Source organism: Morchella importuna, assembly GCF_003444635.1.
Source record: "Morchella importuna strain M04M26 chromosome Unknown Morimp01GS043, whole genome shotgun sequence".
In the NCBI taxonomy this organism is placed as follows: domain Eukaryota; kingdom Fungi; phylum Ascomycota; class Pezizomycetes; order Pezizales; family Morchellaceae; genus Morchella; species Morchella importuna.
Genome location: NW_025763440.1, coordinates 172,482 through 197,915, shown reverse-complemented (window position 1 = coordinate 197,915; position 25,434 = coordinate 172,482). Strand labels below are relative to the sequence as shown.

General features: G+C 47.6%; 8 protein-coding genes across 8 annotated transcripts; all 8 read right to left on the bottom strand.

Moving 5' to 3' along the window:
- Positions 1 to 9: 9 nt before the first annotated feature.
- On the bottom strand, positions 10 to 3,697 carry LAJ45_10212 (uncharacterized protein; the record flags this gene model as incomplete). Its single annotated transcript, XM_046119740.1, has 4 exons — positions 10 to 1,929; positions 1,986 to 2,713; positions 2,767 to 3,476; positions 3,528 to 3,697. The coding sequence occupies 4 exons, from the start codon at positions 3,695 to 3,697 to the stop codon at positions 10 to 12; spliced, it is 3,528 nt and encodes a 1,175-aa protein (XP_045967039.1).
- Positions 3,698 to 4,085: 388 nt separating this feature from the next.
- LAJ45_10211 (uncharacterized protein) lies at positions 4,086 to 4,751 on the bottom strand (the record flags this gene model as incomplete). Its single annotated transcript, XM_046119739.1, has 3 exons — positions 4,086 to 4,123; positions 4,205 to 4,376; positions 4,677 to 4,751. The coding sequence occupies 3 exons, from the start codon at positions 4,749 to 4,751 to the stop codon at positions 4,086 to 4,088; spliced, it is 285 nt and encodes a 94-aa protein (XP_045967038.1).
- Positions 4,752 to 11,696: 6,945 nt separating this feature from the next.
- LAJ45_10210 (uncharacterized protein) lies at positions 11,697 to 12,519 on the bottom strand (the record flags this gene model as incomplete). Its single annotated transcript, XM_046119738.1, has 2 exons — positions 11,697 to 12,211; positions 12,291 to 12,519. The coding sequence occupies 2 exons, from the start codon at positions 12,517 to 12,519 to the stop codon at positions 11,697 to 11,699; spliced, it is 744 nt and encodes a 247-aa protein (XP_045967037.1).
- Positions 12,520 to 13,124: 605 nt separating this feature from the next.
- Positions 13,125 to 14,696, bottom strand: LAJ45_10209 (uncharacterized protein; the record flags this gene model as incomplete). Its single annotated transcript, XM_046119737.1, has 1 exon — positions 13,125 to 14,696. The coding sequence occupies one exon, from the start codon at positions 14,694 to 14,696 to the stop codon at positions 13,125 to 13,127; it is 1,572 nt and encodes a 523-aa protein (XP_045967036.1).
- Positions 14,697 to 15,627: 931 nt separating this feature from the next.
- On the bottom strand, positions 15,628 to 16,845 carry LAJ45_10208 (uncharacterized protein; the record flags this gene model as incomplete). The annotated part of the gene is made up of 4 exons (XM_046119736.1): positions 15,628 to 15,921; positions 16,004 to 16,303; positions 16,362 to 16,539; positions 16,712 to 16,845. The coding sequence occupies 4 exons, from the start codon at positions 16,843 to 16,845 to the stop codon at positions 15,628 to 15,630; spliced, it is 906 nt and encodes a 301-aa protein (XP_045967035.1).
- A 991-nt stretch (positions 16,846 to 17,836) lies between these two features.
- On the bottom strand, positions 17,837 to 18,289 carry LAJ45_10207 (uncharacterized protein; the record flags this gene model as incomplete). The annotated part of the gene is made up of 4 exons (XM_046119735.1): positions 17,837 to 17,948; positions 18,021 to 18,055; positions 18,174 to 18,179; positions 18,239 to 18,289. 4 exons carry the CDS (start codon positions 18,287 to 18,289, stop codon positions 17,837 to 17,839), a joined length of 204 nt encoding a protein of 67 aa, XP_045967034.1.
- Positions 18,290 to 22,095: 3,806 nt separating this feature from the next.
- LAJ45_10206 (uncharacterized protein) lies at positions 22,096 to 23,011 on the bottom strand (the record flags this gene model as incomplete). Its single annotated transcript, XM_046119734.1, has 3 exons — positions 22,096 to 22,411; positions 22,484 to 22,755; positions 22,823 to 23,011. 3 exons carry the CDS (start codon positions 23,009 to 23,011, stop codon positions 22,096 to 22,098), a joined length of 777 nt encoding a protein of 258 aa, XP_045967033.1.
- Positions 23,012 to 23,222: 211 nt separating this feature from the next.
- LAJ45_10205 (uncharacterized protein) lies at positions 23,223 to 24,670 on the bottom strand (the record flags this gene model as incomplete). The annotated part of the gene is made up of 5 exons (XM_046119733.1): positions 23,223 to 23,243; positions 23,328 to 23,600; positions 23,650 to 23,818; positions 23,885 to 24,136; positions 24,240 to 24,670. The coding sequence occupies 5 exons, from the start codon at positions 24,668 to 24,670 to the stop codon at positions 23,223 to 23,225; spliced, it is 1,146 nt and encodes a 381-aa protein (XP_045967032.1).
- Positions 24,671 to 25,434: the final 764 nt, after the last annotated feature.

The following is a 25,434-nucleotide window of genomic DNA, read 5'->3' as shown; positions in this document are numbered from 1 at the left end:
CCATCGCAATTAGAGTGTAGTCGCAAATCCCCATTCCTCGGCACCTAGTAAACAGGCGATAGCAACGTCACGACCTGTGCGTAATTGACCATCTGTTTGCACAATTACACGACCACGCAAATCATTCAACACGAGTGTTTGGTGAGTTTCGGCCAAACCAAGCTCCCATGGTAGTCCAGCATATTTGATACCAGTCCACCTAGAGGCACCGGTACCACCGTCATGTCCTGAGATAAGAATGTGGTCAGCCTTGGCCTTAGCCACACCTGATGCAACGATACCAACGCCGGTTTCGGAGACAAGTTTGACTGAAACGCGGGCTCTGGGGTTAGCGCATTTCAGGTCATAAATGAGCTGTTTCAGGTCCTCGATGGAATAAATATCGTGATGTGGAGGAGGAGAAATCAACCCAACACCTGGAGTTGAATGTCTGGTACGTGCAATCGATTGTGAGACTTTGTGACCAGGAAGCTCGCCTCCCTCTCCAGGCTTCGCTCCTTGGGCCATTTTGATCTGAAGCTCATCGGAATCGGCCAAGTAGTGAGAAGTGACACCAAAACGCCCAGACGCGACCTGCTTGATGGCCGATCTCATGGTATCGCCATTTTCCATGACATTACTTCGTTCAGGATCTTCACCGCCTTCGCCAGTGTTTGATTTACCGCCGAGTCTGTTCATTGCAATAGCAAGGGTCGAGTGAGATTCCATGGAGATTGATCCGTAAGACATAGCACCGGTACAGAACCGACGAACAATTTCGGTCCATGGTTCTACTTGATCGATCGGGACTGGCTTAGACTTTTCGAAATTGAAGTCCAACATTCCTCGTAGGGTACAATTCTTAATTTGCTCATACTCTGAAAGAGAGTAGGCTTCATAGGATTTGTCGTTTTTCGTGCGCACTGCATCTTGGATGTTGGCAATACTGACAGGGTCGTTAACATGAGCTTCACCACCATCACGCCAATGATATTCTCCCGATTCCGGAAGGCCAGGGAGAGAGACAATTGAACGGCTTGGGTATCCCAGCTCGTGGAAAGCGAATGCGTCTTGGGCGATATATTCGAATGTAATTCCCTTAATACGTGTTGCTGTTCCTGTGAAGCACTTATCGACGACAGAATTATCCACACCCAGCGCCTCAAAGATCTGAGCACCCTTGTAGCTCTGCAAAGTAGAAATACCCATCTTACTCATGACCTTCAAGATACCTCCATCACATGAGTGCTTGTAATTTTCGACGATTCTTTCATCTGAAAGACCCCCTCTGATCAATTTCTCGCGGTTCATCTTGAGAATACATTCCAATGCAAGATATGGGCAAATAGCGTCGGCACCGTATCCGAGAAGTACACAAAGATGATGAACCTCTCTAGCTTCGGCGGTCTCGATAATCAAAGCAATCTTCGAGCGTACCTTATTGCGGATAAGATGATGATGAACACCTCCAGTTGCAAGAAGAGCAGATACTGCAATACGGTCGGCCGATGCGTTACGATCAGAGAGGACCAATATCTTATAGCCTGCTTTGACAGCCTCATTTGCTTGGTTGCAGATTTCATCAATAGCGTTGATATAACCAGGCACTCCCTTGCTCTTGGGGAATGTGATATCAATCGTCTGAACCGTCCAATCTTTATGATACTCCTGAATGTTATGCAAGGCATTGAACTCCTGGAGAGAGAGAACTGGTGAAGGAACCAGGAGACGATGGCATTGAGAAGGATCAATTTCAAGAAGATTGCCTTGTGGTCCGACATAGCATTCAAGAGACATGACAACAGCCTCACGAATGGGATCGATAGGAGGGTTTGTGACTTGGGCAAAAAGCTGACGGAAATACTCGTACAAAAGACGGGGTTGGTTTGCTAAGCAAGCTAGTGGGCCATCATTACCCATGGATCCTAGAGCTTCTTTCGAATCGGCAGCCTATGCAGTTTTTATTTAGAAGATTTTCATTCAAAAATTAAGGTATCGTCACTCACCATCGGTCCTAGAATCAAACCGACCTGCTCGAATGTGTATCCGAACGCGAGCAATCTTTTATCATTCTGAATACTGATATCGTCCAATTCAGGATCAAGCACTACGCCAGAGCTCATCAAGCTCTGTTGGACCTTTGGAAGGGTAATCAATTGCTCCTGTGTCCAGGTTGTGAAGTCGAAGCGAGAAGAGACTTGCATCTTCAACTCCTTGTCATCAACAATGCGTCCCTCAACAGTGTCAACTAAAAGCATCCTCCCAGGCTGCAATCTACCCTTCTGAACAATGCGTTCCGGTTCAATCAAAATAGTGCCAACTTCGGATGCACAGATAATGCGATCATCATCAGTTACATAGAATCTACATGGCCTCAGGCCGTTTCGATCCAATGTGGCACCACAGTATCTTCCATCTGCAAATGTGAACAAAGCTGGGCCATCCCAAGGCTCCATCAAACAAGCCGCCCACTCGTAGAAAGCAGCTTTCTTTGGATCCATCTCTTCATTGTCTTGCCAGGCTTCGGGAACCAACATCATGACAGCTTCTGGCAAGGAAAGAACACCGTTGATAACCAATAATTCAAGTACGTTATCAAAAGCTGCGGAATCAGATCCTCCTACTTCGATGATTGGATAAAGTTTTTCGAGATCTTCACCGAAGAACTCTGAGCGCATCCGTCCTTCACGCGCGTGCATCCAGTTCTTGTTACCTCTCAATGTGTTGATTTCACCTAATGTCGAATTAATAACTGATGGAACTTGTTTAAACACCGGAAACGCTTACCATTGTGCGCAGCCCATCTCAATGGTTGAGCACGATCCCAACTGGGGAATGTATTTGTGGAGAAACGAGAATGAACCAATGCAAAGTGAACCGCAAAGTCAACGTTTACAAGGTCGTGATAGTAGGTGTACACTTGAACCGGTGCCAATTGGCCTTTGTAAACGATGTTTTTGTTGCTCAGAGAGCAAATGTAGAACCAATTATGAAGCCCGATCTCTTTGGTCGCAACTTTCCGCAGCACATATAGTTGTCGTTCGAAGTATTTCTCATCGAAACTTGAATCTGTATTTTCCGGCTCCTTTCCCGCACCATAAGAGCTTTTGAGCACGACAAAGGGTTGAAGAATCTTGGGCTCCCGAGACAAAGCAGCTGGCCCCAAAAGAGTGCTGTCACGAGGTACATCTCTCCATCCTAGAACACGAAGACCATATTGCTCCGCAAGTTTCTCAAATTTTGCCTTGCTTCGAACTAGGATGTCTTCATCTGGTTTGAAAAACAAGTTACCAACAGCGTACTGGCCTTGTGGGGGCAACACAAAGCCCGTCGTCCCAGTAAACTCTTTCACAAAGAACTTATGAGGGATAGAGGTCATGACACCAGCTCCATCACCGTCTCTGGCATCGGAACCAACAGCACCTCGATGGGTCATGTTGCACAATAGGCTTCGTGCATCACTGAGAATTTTATGACTAGCAACACCCTTGATGTGACTGGAAGAATAGTAAGCGGAAGTTTATCTTAAATTTGGAGAGGGAACCTACGCAGCAAAACCTACACCGCAAGCGTCCTTCTCCAATTCAGGGTCGTAAAGACCCTGTTTGAGTGGTAAAGTACCAGCCCATGACTGGTTCTCAGGTGTGTCCTGGTAGTCGAAGATATTTGTAGGCTCCTCTTCAATGATTTCGTATTCGGACTCGTAGGATGGGGCCATTCTTCGGCGAGGCGAGGCGAGTTGGTCAAATACCACAGTGAATAACTCTCACCTGTGGAACCTTGCTGATAGACCACAAATTGATTTTTTTTTTGAATGAAATCGGTCTAATTCGTCTATGGTAGATTGTGCGTTAGTAGAGCGTTAAGAGCCTTTTTTTTTCAAGAGCTTTTGCAATCCCAACACCCGCAAGAACAAACTTTGTGTGGACTTTGAAACAGAGACCTGGAAAAGCGATGGTATATCTATATTTCCATGGAAGAGGATCTATCTTGGAGTGGGGTTGGTGTGCACGCCCAATCTTAGCGGGGGTATATTTACCGTAGTGCAAATTCACCAGCAAATAGGATTCAAGGAGGGGTGTTGGGGGAGGGAGCTTCAAGTAGCTTCACTCCTGGAGGGTGTAGTGGGGAATCAATGGTGGGACTGTGAGATAACGTCAGAATTATTAGCAACAAGGCAAGATAAGCGGCTATCAAAGCACTAAGTAGGGCAGGGAACCCAAACAGTTGGAGCCTCCAGAAAAAATGACGTTCACTTCCGATAGCTTTCTCTTTCTCTTTTCCGTGAGGGGAGACACGCTCGGGAAAATATCAAGTACAAAGGCGGGGAAACCTCTTGACTTAGGACGGTAGAGAAATACAAGAAACGAAGCAAAAGGACCAAAAGGTCTACAGGACTGAGGAAGTATGCCAGCTTTAAATAATTGAAATGAAAATTTAAATAACCCGTGGAGGGTGAAAATTTTGTAATTGGGTTCGATTGTGAACACATCTTGCACACGTGAAAACAAGGACAAACAACCCTCGATATCAAAGCGGGGAAATGTCCCTACAAGTGCCCATTAGAGCGCCGCTGTATGTACAGTTACATAGGACGATAATCGTTTGCTTGGTGTTGTGAGAACCGTGCACACAGTATCCACCCCACGCTCTTTTATCCAATCACGGGCGTTTCATTTGCGAGATCTCTAGTGGACCCTTTCCGACTTTAGAGCAACCCCTTTGGTCAGTTGTTTAAGGTGCGGCGACTTTGTGTAACCTCGGGCCTGCATTCTTGGAGCTGTTCTCCCCTCCAGCCGTGAGCCCCACTGCGGGCTCTTCAGAGCCGCAGGTACCTTCTATCTAGATACAACGACCCCTCTCACGATGCTCAACATACTGCAGAATGATGAAGGACGCGATTCAATGCCCAACTGAAGGTGCAGAAGCTGTAACCCTGAAATCTTCAAAACCATCCGGGTACTGGCAGCCTTAGGTGGCCGCTACCATCGTTCCCGCTCTACATCTGCATCATTTGGAAAAAAAAACAAATATGAACAAAAACGCTACGGAAGGCATCAGTCTTTTATTTCGGGAGAACTCGGTTGGTTGGATTCCTAAGACTATCCTGCTATTGGCCCTATTGCACCCTCAACCCTCACCCCGCCCTGTAATTGCTATGTGTTGCGAATAATCGGCGTATCAGTTTTTCATCCGACATGAAATTATGAGTCACGGATATTCAAACTCACAGTCTTTGTTTTGCCTCTATTTTGAAGCAATTCTCTAGACGCTTGATAATTATTTAGCCTCAGTACCAACCGGATCATATCATGTCACCTTGACCAAAGAGAACAACGCAGAGGCCACTAGCACAAACTTTTCGCGGAAGAAATCTTCTTCGGCCATGTCTACATACTAACGAGTTTATGGCACATTGAAAAAGGACTTCTCCGCGGCAATTTGTATCATAATCATCTCAATTGATCAAGTGAACCCCGCGTTCCAGTATGGACAACAATGAAGTTGATGACCTAGGCTTGGCCCGCTATATAAGCCGGCGGTATCGCTTCCACCATGAGCGGGAACGGGACCGGAAGCAAAAAAATCAAAAAAAAAAAAATTATCTTGTGGCTGGCGCCAGGAAATAAGCGAAAGAAGAAAAAAGTTGATCTACAGGTTTCAATTCTTTCAAAGAATGCTGTGCAACACACGGTAAAGAAAGAATCAAGTCCCCGTACGCCAACTAACAATTCCTTCAGCTCAATTCCTCCTAAAGTACTCTATGTGCATTTAGATCGGCAGAAATGGATGTGATGGTCTCAGAGACCCTACATCGCCATCGTAAGAACAAGGGTGCGTACTCTACGTATTATAAAAATTTCTTAGCAGTGTTCATTGGTTACACTCCCGGAGCACGCTATTTTGGTCACATTCCTCCGTCAAAATTCATTTTTACGAGAGACTTCAAACCTCCCCCTTCACCAATCAGAGTAGGATATCATTTTGGAGTTTTTGAACGATTCGCAATGACTGGAAAGCTTTCATGGGATATCACTCGATCTTGGCACAAAGGCATGGTTGCATCTCTATTTTCACAAAAAAATCTGCACCTCCATGTCTTTTACCCATCAAGACACCGGGTCGGATATATATCCAACCATACACGAGATTCTTTCGTTTTAAGAAAAAAGTACTGGTGTAAAATCGTAATACAAAATTCCAGCAGGCCTCTACTGTTGTTGCTTTGGCGTTGGGTGGAATTAAAGCGGTTCACTCACTATGCAGAAACAATTCTGCCGAATGTCGCAACAACACAACAAAATTTATTGTTTCTCCAAATGGAATCGTGGAAAACTTAGGGGATCTGAGGACGAGAATTTACCGGCATCACAACGATCTAAAGAGTGCGGGGTTGGGTTAAACGAGGAAAAGGGCTGACGAGTGAACCAGGGGAGCGGGGAGGATGTTTCACAAACGAATGCGGGGAAGTGTGGAGCTATCCGCAGTAGGGATTGTAGTTGATTAAACCATCGACCATCTCATGATCCTTAACGATAAATAGCATGTGTGCCAAAAGTACTGGCAGGACATGATCGAATTAGATGGGGAAAAATAGATGGAAAAATAAAATGGCAACAATTCTCGAGAAACACGCTCTAAATTGACTAGAAGTTAGATGCGAAGGCCGAGTGAGAATTGAAGCAGCTAATTACCTGCATGTACCTACACACATTGTAGAGGCAAGATTAGCGGCTTTATGGAATCTGTACCTACACGTGGGGGGTATACACGTGCGATAGGGCGAAAGTATCCTACATGTAAGCACTTTTAATGGTAAGAATTATGCGAGTACGGGCCGTCGGCGGTCACTTTGATATCCAACCCGATAAAAACGTACGTCCTGGTCTGGATTTGTAAGGCTCGGCAATCTCCGCTTGCCGCTCCCCAAGCTGTCGGCATCGAGAAATCGGCCATCGATGGCCTTTTACAAAAGTGAGAATCGACTGCAATGATTCGGTAGATATTCAGTTTCGGGTTTCCATGTGAGATTATATCGATGGATGTTGACTAGACGATGCCGTATCATTGAGATATGACGATATCGATGCACCGCACACTTATCATGCAGGTTAGAGGGATGGTGTGCTCGTATATATTTAAATTAGCCCTGTACCTTATGATCGGTATTCAAAACTTTTATCGAGCGCTCCCACTTACATACCGAACCCAAAATAGGTCAGATCATCAAAGTGCGGTTCTGCGGATTAAAAGCTCTAGTACGAAGGCATTTCACATGCATCCCAGGCATACACATATATCCTATGGGGTCTTTCTATTGAAGCTACTACTCGAGCTCGAACAAATCTCAATGGCCCTCATGATTCAATTCATCGGTTCGATTACCGAGCCTGGCTATATGTTTCGAAGGCCGAATTAGGTAGGGTCTATCTTGTGTTCCTTGAGCCTAGAGATCCGTATATCATATTCGAGAGTAGTACAAACTTCACTGTGCAGCTACCAAGTGACACCGACATCGCGTTTAAGAATGTGAACCCCTGCATAATTATGATATTCTCCTAGTCTAGATCCACAGGCCAGAATCATGTGGTCTCGTGCTCTTTGCATACCGCCGACTTAAATATTTTCACCCAACCTGAATTGAAGTAAATGTAAATGTCATTTGCACGATGGGTCACTTATTCTCTCACGGCTAGCGTACCCGTAGCCACCTTTGCTACATATGGGGCTACATGTAGATTGGATATAAGTAAGGTTAGTTCACGAAAAAGCAATAGCTCAAGCTACGGCTTCAACAGGGTGAAGCCGGCACGCTTAGCTGTTTTATTTGAGACCGTTCATAAAAGCTAACAATAACAGTACCTACACTCGAAAGCTTCTACGAATCAATAGCCCAATTAATGGTCACACATGCATGCCTTCTCATGCGGAGAGTATTAGTTCGAGGAACAATAACTGCGCATGCCCAACCTGCGATTGTCTTCCAAGCAGGTGGGATCTTCTGTCATTTCTTGAAATGGTAATATATGGGACTGATCAGCTGAGTAAAAGTAAACCCAAAATTGTCTGCACTTGGAGGTTTGGCTCAAAGTTGTAGGCTGCCGACTGCCTCAATCCTGTAAGAGTTGGTCCGTAGTACATGGATGGATATTGGAGGTAAAGAACGGTCAAATTCTGTTTTATGAGAAGATAGGGATCAATTAACAGTAGATTATTAAAATTATATTAGAGATGTGAAGTATAGGAAGAAGAAGCAGTATTTTGACCTTGTCACCGCATGTAGGGTTAGGTGTAGTACAAGCGTTGGAGAACCTTGGCAAATATTCAATCATTGACCTATTCCTCAAAGGTCTGACATATTCTGTCTACATGTCCATCCAAAGACGCGGGATCCTAGATAAGCTTTGATGTTTATTAGACACACCGTGAAAGACTATACTTTTAACTTAGCTATTTTTATCATAGCCGGAAGCTATATAAGCTAGTGCCTGTACTACATAATGAAGAAATAAATAGATAAATCTGTCAGTCACACAAAATCACTCGTTTTAGTAGAATAACAGAATTATGTAGGTGCTTTTTTTGTTTTGTTTTGTTTAATTTATTAAATTATGTAGGTGCGATGCAAGAGCCATATAGCCCGGGTCTCTTACCAGGCTAAATAGATATTAGGTACGCCATTTTATAACAATTAGAGATCGTACTATAGTGACCATTCTCCTAGCTCGGTCCACTCCACTATCATTAATCTCAGTGACTCTTCAAAAGTGTTAGTGATATAACACTAGCCAACCCCTAATTAGACAGATAGGGGTAGTCTAAAATCACCGGGAAGGATTGCAAAAAACAATGAGCAGCAGCTAGTCATTCTCCAGAATAAGAATAAAAAACTTATGCGCCCTCCGATACAGGTACTGCTTTGTTGGTATCGGGGAAGTTCGAATAATGACCTTTATATTACATGGTCTTCATAATAGCGAAGGAGTGGTATATGAGCAGTATCAGACTGACTCCTTCTCACTAGGCCATCCGACCCCCCACACTTCCAGTTCGTTTTTTGGTGCATCTAACACGTGCACTTGTATAAAGTCTAGCCACACCTACCTAGTTTATTTAAACCATACTGCAACCATCTTTTGCTATCTTTATCGATCAAATCACTCTTATCAGGCCTTTTGGGCCACTTTCCCGTCTCATCTCGCTGAGCGGAATATCGTTTGTGAATCTGGGCGTTGTATCATCTAGCTCTGTGCTGCCTTTAGACCAACATCTGGGCCCAGCAGAATAGCTATATATAGCCCAGATCGATCACGTCTCGATATTGATGATCGGATATCAAAAAGTGATGGAGTGATGGAGTGATGGAGTGAACCCAAGGGGTAGTTATCGATATAATATTTAGTTTAACCCTCCCCAACCCCCAGTCCCCACACCTCCATTTATCCCTTTAGGTGATTAATCTGTCATGTATCCTACTAGCTCGGTCAGAAACACTATGTTTTCTCCAAATCAATCAATCCAGTACAAACCCATTCCTGCTCAACAAAGCACAATATTTGGATATGTACAGCGGTGGGTAATAAGTCATCGGGCGACCTAGCCACAATTTTGCCTGCAAACGCGGATTTGGTGGCGTTCCGTCTGATGACTTATTACCCATCGCTGTACCATTCCGCATAGGTTGCGATTGATTTTTGATCGGCATACATATGGATTCCAAAGCTTTAGTTTCTCCGGCTTAACGTATAAAACGTAGACGCAATTCATCGCGATTCAGCAAAAAAAATACCAACTAGGACTTATTACGAGAATCGAGTGATATGTTATGACCGTGATTTCTCAGATGATACAAAACGAATCCGGATTGATCATTGGTCTTACCATATGAGAGAGTATTTTCGTCTTGTCTTTTCAACGGAGTAGATACTTGTACTGGGTTTTTCTAAAAGATATACTACTGGTTAGTAGGCTTAATTGGAGAGATACTGCAAAGTTTAAACCATAGACCCTATCTCGTATAAGGCTGCATGACGTTGGCCATCGTATACGAGGAATTATTTGAAGTGCCTAGCTATCTACATGGATATGTATATGGATATAAGGATATTTATATGGAAATAGGACAGCAGCGAGTCGATATATGTTTGTTTAAAAACCGAGTGATAGCTCATGATCTCAAAATATCGCTAGGCATAGAAGTACAGGCACCAATACAACAAGGGCCAACTGTGGCTACCTCCAATTAATTAAAGCACAAGATGTAATTGGCGAACATCAAAAACAAAAATACCCCGCTAGACCTACTCGTCCAAACAGAACATACACTCCCACAACCATCCCCCTAAACGAAAAATCAGCATGCGCAGAAAACTAGAGAACTCTATAGTTTCCTATCTAACTGTACTAGGTTAGTCTGCGTATGCCTACTTGAGCTATCCTCGCTGCGCGCGCATGCGATCATGATTTTCCTGCTCATACATAACACCCCATCGGGCAGGCATGCACGTGCTTGATAATCAAGCTATGTACAAAATATCGCTGAGACAGTGTCTCAGATGCCTTGCGTTGTAGCAGCAGCACAAATGATGGCGTTGTGATTGACGGAGAAACATATCCGCATACATGTAAGTAGAGTACCTACCGGCATTTAGCAGGATTGATATCTGGTCTCCCGCTAGGGTAAGGAGAGGTGGCAGACGCGTAACTATAACAAGTGGCCACATCAGTTACACTTATATCTCTATGGGTGTTCTGTCTCCTCTCGACTGCCTGTTCTACTTGACATCATCTATGCTCTGCCATGATAGGAACATGCATGACGCCCGTCACTCTGCAGAACTGCTGCCGGAACCTCTGGTCGAGATCACAAAGGGCTCATGCTCAGAACACGCTCACAGCAAGTTGGCATTGGCATTGAGCCTACACACCACCAACGATTGCTGCAGCAGAAGCAAACATCTTGAAACTGCGGTATTTCCATCAACCCCGGGTTATCCCCTCTTCCACCACGGACACATTGTCGGCACGAGAATCCACTACAACCAATAGCAGATGCATCACATAATCACACATCACTTTTCTCATCAAGAATGGCGAGCCTCTGCCTTGAAAAAAAGCGAATTATCCCGCTTGTTCACGTTATTGGTTGGCACTGTCAATTTACGCTGAGACCGGCAGCGAGTGATAACATATGACGCACAATTCCACACTAACCCCTTTACGAGCATGCGCTGGCGAGCTGCATGCATGCATGCCATGCAAAAGATGCTTAATTCACTGTCTCGAGTGTTGGCAAAGGCAAACCCGATACTGCATTTTACCTGTATTGGAAGCGATCTCCGAGCTTTAAGCTCGGGATCGACATTTTGTGGAGAAGGCAGCTGAAAATATCTCGGGCCATGACAGCTACTCTATGAGGTAGTTAAGTTGAGCAGATCGGGTAAGCGCTAGGTTATGGCAAAAGCGTGCTTAAACACCTCCAGCCTCGGGTTTACTTAAGTATCCGAATCGGGCGAGCTCTACTAACCAGCCAACCACAGCTTTGGAGAAATACACCCAATGATAATAATGTACAACCGGAAACCACAACAAAAGAAAGTAATAAAAAAGACCAACAGGATAACTACTATTTACAGTGCTCGATTGAGGGGAGAGAAAAGAAAGACAGAGACCCCACGAACCACGAACTCATGCTCATCACGAAAGGAACACTTTCCCTACCGCCTCTCGCACTGCCACGCCAATCCCCCACCCTCCGTTCGTCCCTTCGCCTTCCCCAGTAGCCACTCCGTCACGGTAATGAACCCTCCCGGCTGCTCCCCGCCCAGACCCTCCTCTGCATTCTCAATCGTATGCGTCAGTATCCTCCCCTTCTCATCAAACTCAAATATAAATATCCCACAGAACCCTCCCTGCTCCACCGCCGTCGTTCCACCGCGCACGCCAACCGTATCATCACCGCCGACATCCGTAGTGCGCCACTTTACAACTAACCTCTCGCCGTTGAGCATGCGCTCGCTGAGCACATGGAGCCTGAGGTCGCGGCTGGGCAGGCGGCCCCATGCCACGGGTGAAGTCCATAGCGCTGCGATATAGGCCAGGCGCCCACGAACCGTGGGCAAGTTTGGGTGTGTGGTTGGGAAGAGCACTAGGCTGACATGGGGGGAGAGAATCTCACTAGGGAGGGGGGATTGTAGCAGTGTGGGCATGCGTTCTTGGAGGACTCGGATTGCTGTGCTTGCGCGGGGTTTCGCGTTAGCTCTTTGTAATACTCAATTGTATGTATGGCGGGGGAGGGGAATTGCACATACTCTTTCCCAGGTTCAAGGTTCGCTCATCGACGGGCTTCTTTCCGTCGGCATCTGACCCACCAAGGTCCTTGCGGGGCTGTGATGAGTCGAACCATGTGTCCGAAAGCTTATTCGAGTACTGCACGCTTGCCAGAAGCGCGCGCTGGCCATAGGTTATCGTTGCAATTGAGGGAAGTCTGGGCAGCCTGGTCGCAAAGGGCCGGATTCGCAGAGACCCGAGTCTCAGCATTCGTCCGGACTGACGGAGAGATAGAGAGGGAGCAATTGCTAGTGCTAGCTAGCTATTTATTTTCTAGGAAGTTGCGGGTAGAGCTGAGCTGGTGGACGAGCTGAGGATGGATTAGATGTAGCTTTGGTTTGTGTGGGGTATGACAGCCGCCGTTGGTGTAGGGTTACGGTTCATTGAGGCTGAGGAAGGGAAAGGGAAGAAGAAGGTGGGAACGGAAGGGAACGGGCCTAAAGACGTCACTGGCTGGCGGGCACTGCATGGCTAGCGCCATCTGATAGCTGCGTGATACCCGATTGGTTGTGTCACGTTATCGGATGGCCGGAATCATTGACACCGTCCCTCAATCATTGACACTCACACCTCCCTGACGGGACGAGAGCTTTTCCTGTAGCATGATCATTGACAGGAGCACTGCTGCTCTCGGGGAAGGAAAGCTGTGCTGCACCAAAACCAAAAGCTTAGCTACAAATAAATACATCCAATCCGGGAAGAAGAAGAACACTTAAGGAACACACAATCTACGTTCATAGCTACAAATATATACGATACAAAGAAAGGAAGAAAGAAAACAAGAACAAACATTTTTTTTAAAACCTCTAGGTCCCTCACGGGTCCTCAACCACACCCAAGGCCTCACCGAACTTGATGTACTGGCCCCTCTCGACCGTGAACCTAAAGCCCCTCTTCCCATCTGGGCCCGGCGCGGGGGCCTCAAACACCAACACCACCGTACTCCCCAAATTAAACCCGCCAATCTCCATACCCTTGGGCACCGGATGTCCCCCCAGCAGCGCACTCGCCCCGCGATAAACCGCCTCCGCATACCCACCTTCGCTATCGGCCTTCGTCGCATCGTGCGTAAGACTGTTCGTCCTCAGCTCGCGATCGAAATTGATCTTGATGGAGCCAACATTTGTTGCGCCCACAGGCGTCATGGAGAACATGCCGTACTTCCACCGCCCCAGTAATACCACACGCTCATTCAGCGTGAACAAGCCCGGAAGGCGGCTCTGCAGCCACGGCGACACCGAATACAGCTCCCCGGCGAAGTGGCGACGCCGTTCGACGACCCAGTTGACGGGGGAGTGGAAGCGATGGTAGTCGCCCGGGGCGAGGTAGACGACGGCGAAGTAGAGGCGCTTATCGCCGCTGCTGCCGCTCCACCAGCTCCCGCGCGCAAGATCACGGCCGACGGTGGCGACGGCGGAGGTGGTGGTGTGTTGCGGGAGTGAGACATCCTGTGGGGTTTCGTCACCACTGGCGTTGTGGGCGTCTTTGTCCCCCGAGAGTAGCGACGGAAGAGTGTATGATATACCATTGACATTCGCAAACTCCTCATCACTCGCCACATGCGTCACCTCGCGGTCCGCATCTCCGCCCTTGCCATACCGCGCCTGCGTCTCCACGCTCTTCCCTTCTAGTTTCCGCTTCACCAGCTCCGCCGGATTCGGCGACGTATCCGTCCCCGACGCCGGCGCGCCCAGCAGCGCATCCAGCGAGTACGTCATGCCCTTCACCTGCTCCACCAGGCCACCCGCATGCACCTCGCCAAACTGCAGCACCCTCCCATCCGCCGGCGACACCACCGCCCCCGGACGGGGATCAATGGGCCGCACGCCCGGCTTCAGCCTGCGGTAGAAGAACTCCGCCAGGTTGCGGTACGAGCGCAGGTCGTCTTCGCCGACCTCGGAGAGGTTGACGCCAAAGATCCAGGCGTACAGCTTGAAGCCCGGCACGCGCAGGAACGTCGGCAGCGGGATCTCGTTGAAGACGCCCCAGTAGTAGGACAGCGCCTTGAGCGGGAGCGTGGACAGGACTTGGACTTGCCAGGCGCCCATGGGGCGGATTAGCTTTTCCTCATTGGCGGCGGCGGAGGTGGCGGAGGTGGAGGAGTCGCGCTTGCGCAGGTGCGAGAGGGCGACGACGAGGATGCCGAGGCCGACGGGGATGGTGTACCATTCGACCTTTGTGTCGTTCCAGGAGTGGCGGGCGCGGGCAAAGAAGGACGGGGGCCGGTGGTTGTTGTAGCGTTGGGGAGCCGGGGAGGAGGTGAATTGCCGGAGGAGGAGGATGGGGGAGGTTCGGGCGGCAAGAGGGCTGCGGGAGAGGTTCTGGAGGAGTGCGGGAGTTGTCCGCAGGCCCAATGGCGGGCGGGCTCGTAGGGGAGGGACCGGCATTGTGCTGGCTGGCTGTGGGCTGTGTCTGTCTCTCTGCCTTCTCTACCTGTGTGCGGTGGCGGGAGTCCGGTCTCTAAGAGTTTGTTGGGCAGAGAGCGTATATGTGGGTATGGGGTATGGGGTATGGGGTATGTGCACGAGAGTTATGCGGGGCCGTTGCACACAGCACAGCAAATACCAAGAAATGACCGGATTGGCAGAGAGGCGATCCACCAACGTCATCAGCAGCAATCATCACCACCATCCATCACCATAGCTTCACAGATAGCCGTAGATTACTTCGAATTAGAATAGACACTACATAACATACATACAAAGAAAAGAAAAAAGAAAAAATTAAAGATATAACACCCCCCCTTACTTTAGTTGTAAATGAATGTCCCTGACTGCTGTGTGCGCCAGAAAGTGCGTAAATGTAGCCCAAAAGAGGACACCAAAAAAAAAAAAAAGTCAAAAAACTCCAAATCCGAGTATGTAGCTTTCTTCCTCTCCGCCTGGTGGCGGTTGAAGTGATTGGCACACCTACTAACCCTCTACCCACCCACTACCTACCGCCCCTCCAATGAATGCGGATTAATGTAGGAAAAAACAATAAGAGAATAAAAGAAAGGATATAACGAGGAGCTGCCCCCCTCCTCAAGTTGTAGTTGTAAAAATGAAGGTCAGGGAGGAACGAGGAAGAAAGAAAAAAGGAAAGAAGAAAAAAAAATATACAGAAACATTTTCCCCGTCTACCCAAAAAATCCCAAACCAGGTGTCATGAAACAAAATAAAAAAAACCAATACTATGTTTAAAAAAAAGATACCCTCCCAAATCTTTTCCTAACGGACATAACCATGCAAAAAAAACACCCGTGCGGGCTTTTAACTGAAATTTTAAAAAGAAAGAAGAAGAGAGATGTAGATGATTGCTAGACGGCTAGCTGACCGATCACCACCAATGCAGCAGCCTAAAGGCGTTGTAGAAGAACCCGCCCGACTCGACCGTCGAGTACTTCTCCGGCTCCCTGACCGTCTTCAGGAGGCTCTCCGCCTGGCGGCCGGCCGGCACCTCCGGCGCACGGTCCCACGTCTTTGTGTGCGTGTTCCACCGGTGGCCCTCGTACTCGGTCACGACGAGCGCCTTGGCCTTGTACTCCTTCATCAGGATCTCGTCAAAGTTGTACGGGATCTTTGCGGGGACGCCCTCGAACATTGTGTCACGCAGCGGCCAGATATCCTCGGGCTACACATCACATCCAGTCAGTCAGTCCACTGCGTTCTTTCTTTCTTTATACCCCCAGGGGGAGGGAGGGGGAGGGGCTCACCTTGTATCTGTGGTAGTTCTTGCAGTTGAGAATCCCCGGCGTGTCCGGGTTCGTCTCGGCGATGCCGGTGATGTCAATGTACAGCCCGTTGCGCACGTCCACCCAGCGCGCATCAATGATGTTGTTTCCGTCGCCGCGCACGCGCTGCCAGATCCACGGGTTCACGTCGAGCAGGTACTCGCGCTGCACCGTGCCGTCCTCGGAGGTGTAGTGGTGCCGTGTCATGTTGTACTTCTCGCCAATCATGGTCAGCGTGTTAGCCGACATCTGGACATCGAGATCCCAGTCCCAGGGCAGAATCTAGCAACACTGTCAGCGAGAACCGTTACGAAGGTCTGCCGGGGAGTAGGGAACTGACGTTTCCGCTCCACCACCAGCCGAGGAGGGTGCCGTGGGCGATCCAGGTCTCGATCCCTTCCTTTGCGGTGGTCTGTAGCCAGGCTTTGGCGAGATGCGTTAATGTGTCCCGTCGCTCATCGTACTCGACAACCTCCTTGAAGAATCGTACATCGTAGTGTCCCGTAAGATCGTTTCGGCTGTTGGGTTGGAACTATGTTAGCTAAACGCCGACGAGAGACGAAACAGTCCCATTGGGGGAGAGATGGGAGGGAATCGAAAGAGAGTAAAGAACGAACCCAGGCTCATCTAGAAGTTACACAAGTCCGTCAGCAACTGCACTTTCACCACCACGAAACCAACAGGAGGGACCAGAACTTACGAAAATACTTTGTACTGGGCGGCTCCGCGGCGGCAGGCTTCTTCTCCTCCCTCGCCACTATTGCGGCCCCCGACGCCATGGATCCCAACGCCGCAATCCCGAGTAACAGTGAATGGAACCGCATTGTGTATGTATGGTGCAGTGTGTATTGGTAGTGATGGTAATATTAATTCCCCGCTCCCTTTTTTTTCTTTTCTTTTTGCTGTTCTGCCTTCAATACTACTCAAAGTATGATGTTGCTTTTGCTGCAATTGGAGGTGGGATAGGTGATGGCTATATGTAGTAAAGCGAGTGAGTGAGTGGTGGTTTAGTGATCGGTCCTCTTTGGTCGCGTGCCCTCTAGTCTAACAAGGTCCTGGACCTGGATTATGGAAGGATGATGACAGAAGCCCCTGGCTGGCGAGTGGTAGTTGTAGTAGTGGTGGTGGTTGGGTTGTTGTAGTAGCAGGCAATAGTAGTAGCCGGTAGTAGTAGCAGTAGGCAAAATACGGCCGGCCCCAGCTAGGTGGATATATATATATATATATGTATAAAAAGAAGATCCGTCTAGATCAAGGAACGACAGCAAGGGAAAAAAAAAAAGGAAAGGGAGCAAGCTTAATAGATAGGGAGAGCTCCGAACACCGGACGGATTATATAAAAACGAGAGTGTGCGTGCGTGGGAGCAGCAGGTAGGCGGAGGAAGGGAGAGGAGGAAGAAGAATGAACGAATGAACGAATCGAACAGATCCAAGAGATTCAGTGATCAGTGAGTGAGGAGAGAGCATCCAGGAGAATTCCATTTGGGCAAGGCTGACCCGGACCGAGCCTTTTTTTCTTCAACATCCAAGACACACTTTTCCTCCCATCAAACTCTTGGAAGGCGGGAAGGGGTGAAAGGAGGGAAGGGTCCTCTCGTGCTTGGGTGCTTGTTTGGGAAAGCCCCCCCCCCATGTCATGTTGATGCTACTAACTCGCCCACCACCCCGACCAATCGGCCAGGCCCCCCTGACCGTGGTCGCGATTGGTACAACTGACATCTGGATACATGTAGGTATGGCGATTTATGTCTCTGTGTCGGTAGGGCCGGGGCAAGTACGTAAGTGATGGGATTGACCTCTCTCTCCGATTCTCTTCTATGGCTTAGGTATTGTGCTTCTTCTGCTTGCTTTCCCCTCTTTGCCCGCTACTACACGGCTTTTTTTTTTACCTGGGTTTGTTTGCATGTTGTGTGTTCCAGATGGATGACTGCAATCAAGTGTTGTTTATGTAAGTTACGAGGTCAAGAGTTATGAAGCAAAAGTGCAATTTAAACTCTACCTATCACTGGCGCGGATGTGTGAGAAAGGGAGCCGCTAGATACGGGGGAGTCCCTTTGGGTAATGATCTTCGCATTCTTTTCTCTGGAACTTGTGTCTCGTGCTTCTTGTGCTTCTGCAGCAGCACTTGAATTCCTACAACAAACCTACATACATGTAACTAACAAAGCAGCGTTAGACTACATACTGCTATCAAAAGCAGAGTTAGAGTTAGAATACCTCTCGCACGAAACCTCCACGAGCCGCGTGGCATTCCAGGACCTCAAACATGTCGTTCAACCCTCATTCATGCCCAAGATATTGTAGTTAGCACTCTATCTATTCTGTAAAGAGCGAGAATACGCATCGCAGAGTACGTCGCCTACTCCCGAATCCAATATATTCCCCACTCTACACAGAGCTAACCCGGGACAATTGTTCTTTTTTTCCTTTCCCTTTTCCACAATCAATTCGGACCTCATCCGCCCGGGCGAGCCCCTCCCCCCTCTAGGTAACACTACGTCCGCAGCATTTCAATCTACATCTCTTGGCAGCGGGGAAGGGCTGCGTAAGCCCCACGCCTCTCCCTTCTCCCTCACCCAGGGAAAGGGAAGAAAAAAAGAGTGGATGTGGATATTGTCCAAACAAGCGGTGACGAAATCTAGCACAAAAAAGCCGTTGGCCCAGAAGGGATCCTTGAAACTCGCCCCTGACATTGTTGATGTCAAATGCCTCGCTCGCCCATCCGTCCCAGGTCAGGTCGATCAGATATTATTAGTCTCCGTATATTAGAGTGCAGAGTAACAATGGGTCCGTGCAGGAAATTGGGTAGCATGCTCAGCTTGGCGAGGGAGAGATCTTGGTATGGTATGTTGTCAACAACTTTTTTGGAGCATGCGCAGGTATGTAGAAACAAGTTTATAGAAACAAGTTTGGTGATGTTTTCAAAAGGGTACGTCGGGAGGGGTGTTTTAAAATAGGAATTCGCAATGTCATTGTCGACGGCATGCAAGATTCGATTTCAACAATTGCTCGCGTGCCGTCTTATCCGGAACGAACGAACGCGTGTGTTACTGCAAATCATCAAATCAACCTCATACGCAGCCCAGATTTTAGGTTAAAGACCCGCCGCTGCATTGAGGGTGAATATGCACTGAGGTGTACAGCTTACCCTCAAAAGAACCAGAAAATGCAAGTAACGGAAACAGGGGTTATTTGTATGAGAGAACGACGCCACTCCATACAAATTATCCTTGCCCTGAGCAACTGCATTTTCTGGTTCTTACGCCGGTAAGCGTGTAGAGCTATCATCAACAGGTTTCGCGAGCATGAATTTTTTTTCTTGGCTAATTTGATGGCCATGGGGGGGGGGGGGCGTGGTTGGGATAAAGTAAAGTGCTACTGTAATAACACTTAATAGGTAGTTGCTAGTGACCCTGGTCTGCATATATAAATGGAGTAATTAGGCATGCTTTGCTTGGCATTGAAGGTATTGTGATTAGAGCTCCGTTTATAAGTAGATGTGTTGTCTGTTGTCGGTGTCTAAAAGAAAGGGCTCTTGAATCCTGATGAATAACATCACATCGGAGAACCCCCCACCTTCTGCTCAGCTGGTTCTGCGGATATTTGTTGTTTACTAATCCCACAGCACTCTCTCCCAGCCTGCTGATATTTTGATACAAGTACCAACATACATGTAGCCAAGGTAGAGTAACTGCCTACAGGAACTTGTTGATCGATCAATTGCAAGCCTTTCTCACTCAGCTCGCTTCTCCAAACTTCTGATTGCTTCCCAGGGGCTTTCTTAGCCGCTGCCGCACGTATGTGTGGGGAGGAAACCCCATTCGTCTCAATGGGGGTATAGATCATGATCACTCCACAGACATGCTACTTTATCTCTGGGTACGCGCCAATACATACGTACCTGTGAGTCGTGACGGCTTGGATCTTTTGTTTATCCGTAATGTATATAATAATACGCCCCGTCTACAAGGCCGGGGGGAGGGGGGTACTTCTATTACAACCGCCTGGTTCGGGAGGGTAGGTGCGAGTTTGCATAAGCGCATGGCATCATGATCATGATCATGATACACCATGTGTTAGACGCAAAGACGTGTAAGTGTAAGTAGGCAGAGTACATGTGCCCGCCAGCCAGATCAATCGATATACTCTTGGATCTGCGAAGTGAAACAAGTATCAGATCAATCAAGCTCCCAAAAAATACCACGCACACATGCGCATCTCGGGGAATAGCATAAAGCTGTGTGGAGAGGAGATCTCGAAATCACTAATCAGGCGATGACAGGTTGTGCCTTTGAGGCCTATCTGTTTTGAGTTTTGAGACCTTGGGACGTTGGACTTGCCTTTCTGGAGATTGGGTTCTTGGCAGTTGGGGTTATGAAACACCCGTGCTAAACGCCGAGAATCGCATCATGGAGCGCGAGATGCCAATTGTTTATAGGCCCATTATACCCTTGACGTTGGGAACACTAGAATGAGAAAATTCTAGGCAGAAATACCTGACCGATCTTTAACCTAAATTACAATCAGCGGCTGGCGAAATGTGTCAAACCTCAACGTCTCACAAACTATCAGTTGTAAGTATGATGTAGTTTTATCATTGACCTTCAACTGTTGCCTACTCGTAGCTTCATAGCGTTTCCGAACACGACCAATATTGCATGACATACAAAAAGGTAGATTTAGCACTTTTTTGTATGGCACGCAATAGCAGTCGTGTTCGGAAAAGTTATGAAATTGGTAGTACACTCTCAGCCACTGCCTATTTCCCTGAATCTGTTAAATGATCTGCAGCTAAGCCCTTGATCTGCGAGGCAAAGTGCTTCGCCACCTTGCAGCAGCATCACGAGGTTTTTGCAGTCCGAGGCTTAGTAATAGGAAGGCAATGATAGCATCGGCAGGATATCTAATATAGTCTAAGGTGGTTGAAAATGGTGACGAGGGACTCGATCAACGGTTAAAATTTCGGCTCTTTTTGGTGTAGAATACTTCGAATATATAGAGACTCGTTCAATCCATGGTACAAGGACGAGGGAGCAAATGTAGGAACTAGATATCTCTATGTGATGATGCTTTGTTAGCCTCCGACCTTGGCTTACCTCCTGGCTTGTGTATCCATGATAACCCCGTGGAGTGCTTCAGTGATCGTCAGTGCTACAGTAGGGGTTAGTATTCACGGTTCGCGCCGAAAGAGAGCCGTACGGGGCTGTGTAGCCCGTCGTTACATCTGCACAGCTGTCGTTTAGGGTCTCAAAAGTGGTGCGACGGTGACAGTCTGAATGTTTTGTTTTTTAATTTGAGGCAAAGCTCACACACTCGATATCAGGTGGATTTGTCTTCAGGAGGTTCGTGTTGGTCACAGACTATCACTCGGTTGTTCCTGTCCGGAATTTCCGTTTAAACAGGACGTAAAGGCCTTCTTGTAAAGCTAAATAAGCTCAACGCATCCACTGATCCCATTTCTACCATGTGGCCGACCTTCAATGGTGAGGATCAGGCGAGGAATAGTTGGTGTTATGAGAGCGTAGATCAGGGTTTCGCCGACCATGGTTTGGAGCAGGAAAAAAGGTGCAATCCTCTTTCTAAGGAGGTTCATCCCAGCGGATATCACTTTTCTCCTCGCGGAGTAGGCTGTCAGTAAGGATTTGCTCCAGTTGTGATAGTTATATCCTCCAGTCCACCTGAGAGCTCTGGGAAGACACAACATAGATGTCCTTTTCGGATGAAGATCTAAGTTAGAATAGAACCTAAGAATAGAGAGGACTCTCGCTTCTTCTGTGGTATTAGAGAGCGAACAAGCGATGTGGTAGTTTTTAGGCACCATATAGAGAGCTATCTCATCAACTTGATCGAGACAGTAGAATCGCGTCTTTAGAATTCTAACCAAAGGGTACAGACTACCAACCAAGTGAATAAAGATAAATAATGATCTCCTCAGATGATCCGGAGGGAATCTTGCCCTTCTCAGTTCTTTATTGGTGGGCCTTCAAGCGTTATCTGACTAGGATCAAACTTTGCAAACGTATAGGCATATGAGTCAGGTTCATCCCGTATGACCAGTTCTTCAGGCTACCCATCTATCGAAGCTCCTTGGTGGGAGATGCTACTAGTTCGGTCGAAGTAACGATGGAAGAATCGTAAGTTAGTAGCTGCGGCACCGGGTAACGTAGATCTGTAGTGGGTTTGGTCGGGGCTACGGGTGTTTGTTGCTTCGAGCTCGGCGGGAAGGGGGGTGCTGGAGCCTGCTTTTTCGGTGGTGGCTCGGTCCAAGCCCTTACTATTGTGGGTGTGAATGGGCGCGAGACGGTTTCGAAAGACACCTTAGACGCACACATATTATGCCAACCCCGAATGATATTCTGTGAAGCAGTCTTTAGAAATTGATCTCTTGCACTATAATAATTAATGTTAATAATTGAACGCCTCTTCCTATCCAAGTATTACAGGTCCCTTCTCTCTTAGGACCCAGCTCCCCAAAGCTCTGCTTCAATCTTTCTGACAACGTCCTCGACGCCCCCATGATCTTCATCCACTACCACCCTCAAAAACCGACATCCACTCACCCCACTCTCCTCCAATGCACCGGCACCATCATCATTATCGCAGATGATAAATCTAACGTCCACATCCTTCGGCACCGCCTGTCTGAGCTGCTTCAGCGGGAATGTGTATTCGGGCAGTGTAAGGATTGCAATCCCCGTGTGCTCCGAGATCTTCTGACATACCTCTGCGAGCTCCTATACAGAAATACGATCAACGTCTGCTCAGGGCCCACTTACACTCCAAGAGGATGGAGGACCATACTTTTGCTTGATCGCTGTTCTCGTTGCATTCCCTGAGGATGCTAGTGCCACCAATATAGTTTACACCTATCTCTGCTGAGAGACGATCTGCTACCTGGGGGCTGGATTCGCCCGAGACAACGAGGATGAGTTGGCGTCTTTGGTTTGCGACTTCTTCGGCAGTGGATTTGTGGCCATGACTAGTAGACATTTAGTTGTTTACTTGTGAATTCTAGAAGTGGGAGGAATAATGATTTTCACTAGTAGCTTGACCATAATTATGGTTGAGTAGGGAGGATTGACGTCACGGAGTCGTCCCCTGTGTCGAGGTCCAGCCACGGTCATCGATTAGAATCAAGGGGCAACCGGCCAGACCATCGCGAACCTCACGAGGCAAGAACCAGAGATAAGCGAATATGTGTCTAATAAACCAATTTCCAAGGCTACTCAGGCGAAGAAACCATCCACATAACTATCAATAAAAGCGGCTAATCTATATATCATTTCTCTGGCATAGAACACTCGACCTTGATGACCAAGTTTCCTTCATCATCCCTCTGTCTACTAGCCATACTAAATGCATCCCCAACTTGGCTTAGCCCGTGGTAAGTATGTGTAATGATCTTCTCGAGATTTGGGATCAACCCCTTCGATACGATCTCAATGCCGGCAGGATACGTGTTCGCATATCTAAAACTACCAACAATATCTACTTCACGGAGCGCAGCAGCAGATATCGGAAGCGTCTGAATGGGGACTCCCATCCCTACCAGGACAAGAGTTCCTCCTGGGCGAGTGGCCTGGAAGAGTCAGTCATAGCAGGACGAGGAAGATTTACTGGGATATTACGTAGATTCCAGTCTGGACGCAGGTCTCCATGCCAGTGCATTCGAAAGTAGCATCTGCACCACTTCCCTCTCTGCCGACGGCTTTGGTGAGGGTTGCAGCATTCTCTTTTGCAATAGCAAGCTTCTCTTCAATCGTTTCTGGACGTTTTGCTGGTGGAGGTACCACGATTCTAGTTTTGATTGAGGAATCTCAGTTGGAAGCTCCAACAATTAGGCTAAATTATCTTGGTGCAAACCCTTGAGTGGCAAAGCCTTCCTTGACAGCAAAGTCAGTCCGGCCTTCATTGATATCTGTGATAATGATGCGTGAAGCTCCAGAGAGCTTAGCCATAGCACCGACAAGCAGGCCAACAGCTCCAGCACCGATGATAAGGACTGTAGACCCTGGTGCAAGACTACCATTGCGAAGTGTACGTCGAGTCGAATGGATAGCAACGGAAAGAGGCTCGAGCAAAGATGCCGTAGCATACGAGACATGTGGTGGTAGTCTACACTTATGCAATGAGTGACACTGATCAAGACGTGAGGTGGGCGAGGAAGAAGCTTCTTTCAGTCCCCAAAATTACTGGTCCCCAAGATGTCAGGACTCACTTATGGCACCATTTGGCGGGATGATTAATAGTCTCCTGCAAGGTTCCCCAAAAATGGGGTGTCGACTTTGCACTGCTCCTAAATCTCATCCCAGCGCATAGATTATATTGCCCACCCTTACAGGTATCACAGTTCTCACATGGCAGTCCAACTTCGAGAGCGACACGGTCGCCAACACTCCAGTCAGAAGTGAGGGAATCTCCCACAGAAGTCACGATACCAGAGGCCTCATGTCCTGGAGCCATCGGCGAGTTCACTAGAATATCGCCTAAGCGATAATGGTGATAGTAGTGAAGGTCAGATCCGCAGAGCGTCGTTGAACGAACATCGATTTGAAGGTCTAAAGGACCGGGAGGTGGGAGAGATACAGAGTCGATACGAAGATCTTTCACTCCGTGTAGGACAGAAGCTTTAACGGACTTTGAGGACATTTTATTTGTTGACTTGGTAAGAATTGCGGTAGTTGTAGTAGTAATTAATTGCCGATCCGGGTACTAATAAACAACATAGCGGGGTTCTAGTGAGGTGCATTCGCTACCTCGGGTCAGTCCAGGTGAGGGTCGTTGCTCGGTATTAATTCAACGAGACGACAGTCGGTGATACAAGGGTGTATGTATGATTGAGTTTGACGATAAACAAGAGTGTAATTTGTTTATCAACGACCTCGAAAAATCATCTCGTATAGAAGAAATACCATTGAGTACACAAATACTAATGGCATTACTAGAGTTGTCCTGTGCTTAACACAATTCTGAATGTTAAGGTGAGGTAGTATTTATTTTGCTTAAACGCTCGAAGTCAACCCAATTGGCCTTTAAAAGAAACTCTAAGCCGACAAGAATTACAAACTAGAGTTGTGATATTATCATCACTCTACATATATCAATAACTTTACGAGTATCCTTGGAGAGGGATAAAGTCGATTAATGTATTCCATGAGTAGTAGGATGACGACCAAGCAATTACTGTGTGCTTAACCCTAGGAAAACCACTCTTGACAACGCCAAAGCAGCTACCGGCAAGTTCCGCAACAGAATCCCAATAACTTGCCTATTTTGAACAAATACTTAAAAAAAAAAAATCTAAAAACAGCACTTCAAAGGGCATTGATTCTAGTAAATTACAATGCTAAGCCGAACCCCAAATATAAAGCCAACGACCCTCTCTCAACTTTAATTGTCACCCAAAAATCTAC